The sequence below is a fragment of the Palaemon carinicauda genome, chromosome 20 (assembly GCF_036898095.1).
Source record: "Palaemon carinicauda isolate YSFRI2023 chromosome 20, ASM3689809v2, whole genome shotgun sequence".
Taxonomy (NCBI): Eukaryota; Metazoa; Arthropoda; class Malacostraca; order Decapoda; family Palaemonidae; genus Palaemon; species Palaemon carinicauda.
The window spans coordinates 73,068,494-73,073,493 of record NC_090744.1 but is presented as its reverse complement, the minus strand read 5'-3'; the positions used below and the strand labels follow the sequence as shown (position 1 = coordinate 73,073,493).

The 5,000-nt window shown below is 34.7% G+C and overlaps 1 protein-coding gene across 1 annotated transcript in view; it reads left to right on the top strand.

Annotated features, from left to right (window-relative positions):
• The window catches only part of LOC137659513 (solute carrier family 23 member 2-like), a 122,090-nt gene that overhangs the window by 117,052 nt on the left and 38 nt on the right, over positions 1-5,000 (top strand). Inside the window, 3 exon segments of the mRNA XM_068394389.1 lie at positions 2,558-2,687; positions 3,437-3,563; positions 4,479-5,000. The exon segment at positions 4,479-5,000 is cut by the window's right edge and continues 38 nt beyond it. Coding sequence (XP_068250490.1) covers positions 2,558-2,687; positions 3,437-3,563; positions 4,479-4,578 — 357 coding nt within the window. The 3' untranslated portion in view covers positions 4,579-5,000.

Here is a 5,000-nt window from a genome sequence, read left to right as displayed (position 1 = left end):
GATAGCCATGGATATCAAATGATACTTGGGATACTATAAAAAGGAAACAAAGACAGAAATTGATTATTGAAAGCTCTCGAGGGAGTAATGAAATTACAAGGTAGAGCATGCTAAGTATACCAGTAATGACGGTGAGGTCAAAAGAAAAACCAGGAATGACTAGAGAGAACAATTAGACAGTAAAGCAGATGTGGCTGACAAAGCTATGAATTCAGGAAGTGGCTATGGCGTAAGAATTGTTCATAGAATTATTAATGAAATTTCGACTGGGTCAAAGAAGAAGCATTTACATATCAAAGAGATAGAGAATTCTGTTATAGCAACAGAAGATGAAGAAAGATAACATAGGATGAAACACTTTAGTGAGCTTATGAATAGGAGATATGAAGGGAATAATTTGATTGTTATACCTGAAGGTGATGAAGACCTTGAAGTCCCCATGAATGAATTCAGTGTGTTTGATGTCTAAGCTATCCTAAAAAACAAACGAGATGGAAAGCCCCAGGGTACAATGGAATAACTGCCAAGATGATATTGGCCGAATATGAAGTGACTCCCAGACTACTTACAAGATTATTATGTAGAATGTGGCATGAAGAGGTAAAACCTGGTGAATGAGAGTTAGGAGTGTTGGTGAAAATACCAGAAAAAGGAGACCTGTGTGATTGCAATAGTTACAGAGTCATATTACTTACGTCTGTTGTTATTAAAATATGTATGCTTATTCTAAAGAGACTGCAGAGAAAGATTGATGAAATGCTGAGAAATGAACATTAAGGATTTAGAAAGGGTAAAAGTTGCACTGACCAAACTTTCCTCTTGAGATATGTTCAGCAATGCTTAGAATATAGAAATCCCCTTTTGATGGCATTTGTGGATTGAAAATGCCTTTATAGAGTGCAGGGGCCAGTTTTGTGGAGAGTCCTCATTATTATGGAATTCCTCTTAAATATGTAAATTTGCTTAAGTTTGTTCATGAGCATAGCAAGTGCAAAGTTAATGTTAATGGAGTCATATCAAATGAATTTCCAGTGAACAGCGGAGTACTCCAAGGAATGTGTTGTCACCTATGCTGTTTATCCTCCTCGTGGATTTCTAAATGCGTAGAACAGTCAGAGATGGTGGAGAAGGAGTGGACTGGATTGATGATAGGTTTTTAGCAGACCTAGAGTGTGCTAATGATGGTGTCCTTGTTAGCAGAACACCACAGGATTAACAATGCTTGCTTACCAGAATGTATGAAATATCACACGAAGTTGGGCTGAAGAGGGATAGAACAAAGACATAGATGATGATATCGGAGTATACTATAGAAAATGAAATCTTATTAGAATGAGAAACGATAAATGAGGTAGAATAATTTAAGTATATAGGAACTATGATCTTAAATACAGTATTGAGAATTGGAGTTTAGTGAAAGATTAAAAAAAAAGCAAATTAGACAATGGTTACGTTAAGTAAAATTTGGAAATCAAATCGCCTGAAATTACACATAAGAATCAGAATATATATAATTTTAGTGTGATTGATATTACTGTATGGACACGAGTCGTGGTAGGACACGGAAACAATCTCCAATATATTTAGTAGATTTGAGAATAAATCCCTCAGAAGAATATTGAGAGTTAAATGGCAGGACCGGATTAGAAATGAAACTATAAGAGAGATTACCCTAGTACCATATGTCGATGAGATCATGATGAGGGGTAGATGAAGATGGTTTGGGCAAGAGAGATTAGTTCACCAATCGTTCAGCTGGGCTCCACAAGGCACTAGAAGAGTTGGAAGGCCCAGGCCTACATGGCTGAGGGCTATGAATCGCGAAGTAGGAGATGATGACTGGAGAAGTATTGAATTAAAAGCTTAAGAGAGAGACGGCTGGCGAAATCTAAACGAGGCCCTTTGCGTCAATAGGCGTAGGAGGAGATGATAATGATATGATGATGATGTTTTTTTTTTTTTTTTTTTTTCATGAAATTGGTATGTGACCCACAAAAAATTGACAAAATTGATGTTTCCTCAAATTAAGTATAATAATATTACTTCAAATATTTATCAACAAGTTAATTGCAAAATTGCATTATAAAAGCCCAAAGAAAGTAAAAAGATATAAAGAGAAAGAATATACAATAGATATAACTTATTTCCATTTACTTCATCTTTCCCAATATATATATTTATATGACCTTATGAATATCGGGAATGTAAGTGCCTATAACTGGTTTTCTCTTGATATAGAGGCAATTCCATTGTCTATTATTTCCTTTAGTAATCAGAGTTAGACATATGATAATATATTTAGAAATGTTCTAGAAAATTTCGGGAAATTTTGGGTCCATTGGCATATACTAGTGTCAAAACTAGTCATGAATGTTTGCTAAAACAGTGTCACAAACTTACGAACATTAGTGACTTCAGTTTTGTCACTGATATTGGGTCCCTGAAGCTAAATTCATCACCGAGATGTTAAAAAGATACCTTAAAAGGTGCTTATGTCTCACAAAATGTATTTTTTCTTCTCTGTCTCTGTCCTCGTGGTCCTTGCACAAATCTCAAGTGGCTGGAGAAAAACCCGAACGCCATCCAGACGGGGTCGACCATCCTCGACCAGAGTCTGACGGTGCTGATGAAGACGACCATGTTCGTGGGAGGTTTTCTGGGCTGCATCCTGGATAACACGGTCCCAGGTAAACTCAATTTTTGTAACCTAGAAAATCGCTTTTGATTTTAACCGATGGGAGTATGTTAATTGTTTTTGCCGCTGGGAAATGTGATTATTCACTTTGAAGCTCACAAAAGAGGCACCTAATTGTTTTTGTACAGAGAAAATGGGATTGTTGTCCTTTTAAAAAAAAAAAAAAAAAAGGATAATTTGTGAAATTTCAGGATTAGACTACAGAACAGAACACTTCAATTTTAAAGATCAAATTTACTATTTTATGCCTTATAATGTATAGTATTTTGTGTTTATATACAATGAGGCCTTATTAGTGATAACTGATATCTACAAGCCGAATAGATAAAACATAGTGTTTCGGATTTCAGATAAAATAAACCATTGGAATACATTTTAATGAACCTTCGTTATAAAATGATTTTTCTGCTAATTGTTCTCATATTTTTGGGCTCAAACATATCTTGCATATATGAGCCTATCTAAAGTTAAAAAATTTTTCAAGATAATCATAAATAGTAATTTAGATTAAAAGATTCGTTTTTTTTTTCTTGGTAATTTCTTCACAAAAAAGGAACCAGCAATTGACATTTAACTTACAAATGATATATTACCATAGTTAATTAGTGACTCTTGTTAGAATGGTGAATGCTGACTGCACAATTTCTGTTCAGATGCAGAACATTATCTTTCTTCTGTCTAAAGTTAACAGTCATTTTGTTTATGCGTTGCCGCTCGGTTTGCTGTGCTCCCTGGCTGTAGGTACAGCGGAGGAACGTGGGCTAGTAGCTTGGGAGGAGTACTTGAAGGGCGGAGAGGAGGCCCTCCTCGAAAACAATTCCGTCGAAGATTGTTACAACTTGCCTTGGGGCATGGATCTCATCAGAAGGTAGGGAGCCATATGCGAATAGTTCTTTTTCTTACTATTTGGGATTTTTTCAGTATTCATTTGTTTTTGTTTTTATTTAATATGAATACGAGGACACGGGGGATAGGGTTAGAGTTTCTTTTTTGTTCCGTAGTTACTTATTCTATTTTTGTTATCCTTGTTTTACTGAATGTGGATATAAACACCATAAATTGCTTTATTTTCTATAGAGGCATTCCATAAGTTTCTTTGATTATTGAATTTTGTATAAATTTGCTTTGTCTTCATGTGTTTAGTGTGAACTAGTGAAAACATTCTATTGAATTTTTCTATTGCTTAGAAGCGGTTTATTCGATAACTTTTTTGCTGATACATAATTTTACTCTTTTCTTAATTTAAGAACACCAATGCATTTCGATACAAATATTTGGGAAATTTTTATATGAAAAGTATAATGGCTTTTCTATAAACAATATATTTAGTTTTGAATGCAAAAGAAACAATTGCATACTCAGGTCTTAATTGATGATTCATCTATATACAGAAATTTTTGCAGAAGAATTTAAATAGCTACTTCACTTTTCCATATACACTGCCTTCACATATTCCAAAAATTCATAATGTTCGGGTTGATCACTGTAAATCACGATTGTGTGTAACATAAAAGGTATTTGACGGGTTCAAATTATCGATTATGGAGCTATGGTGATTGATAAATCATTTACTTTTTAAACCTTCCTACTGTAATGTTATGTGTTTTGAGTAATTAGTTGCTGAAAGGAAAGAGGAAGAGACAAAAAGGGGGCAATTGGGATAAATGTTCTAATCATCACTATTAGGTGTTAAGCTAATTAGTGAATTTGTTTACGGAACTAAATTATTATAATATGCAAAAATTTACCTCTAAACAACGTGTGGAATTTTACCCTTTTACAGACACAAATGGTTCAAATGGGTTCCCTTTTCGCCAACGTACGAAGGAATCACCTTCAACAAAAGACGCTTCTGTTCCTCCTCTTGCAGAAAGGACCAGTAGGAGAGGACAGCTTATTGATACAGTTTCTAACAATTTCTATTGTTAACATAAAGAAAAATGTTTCTCATTTTGGGACTCAAATGGATCGGCCGACGTAATCGTTCTCAAATGAGACAAGAGAGAGGACAAAAAGTTGAACAGCTGGGGAAGAATAAACCCATCACAAAAGACAGCCAGTAATACAACAAGAAGCCTATGAACACTGTGTAGAACCCATGACCCAAAGAAGATCTTGGCTGAACCTTTTGTTTCCTGCTTAGTTTTAAACACCTGATGAAAACGGGAGTTTGGCACATCAGTATTTTCATATCACTTTCCGTTATTAGATCATCTTCTTTTCTGTCATTTATATTATTGTAACTTACAGCTGCATCTGTTCCAGTGTGAATGATCGCATATTTTGTTTCATTCTTTTACGGATT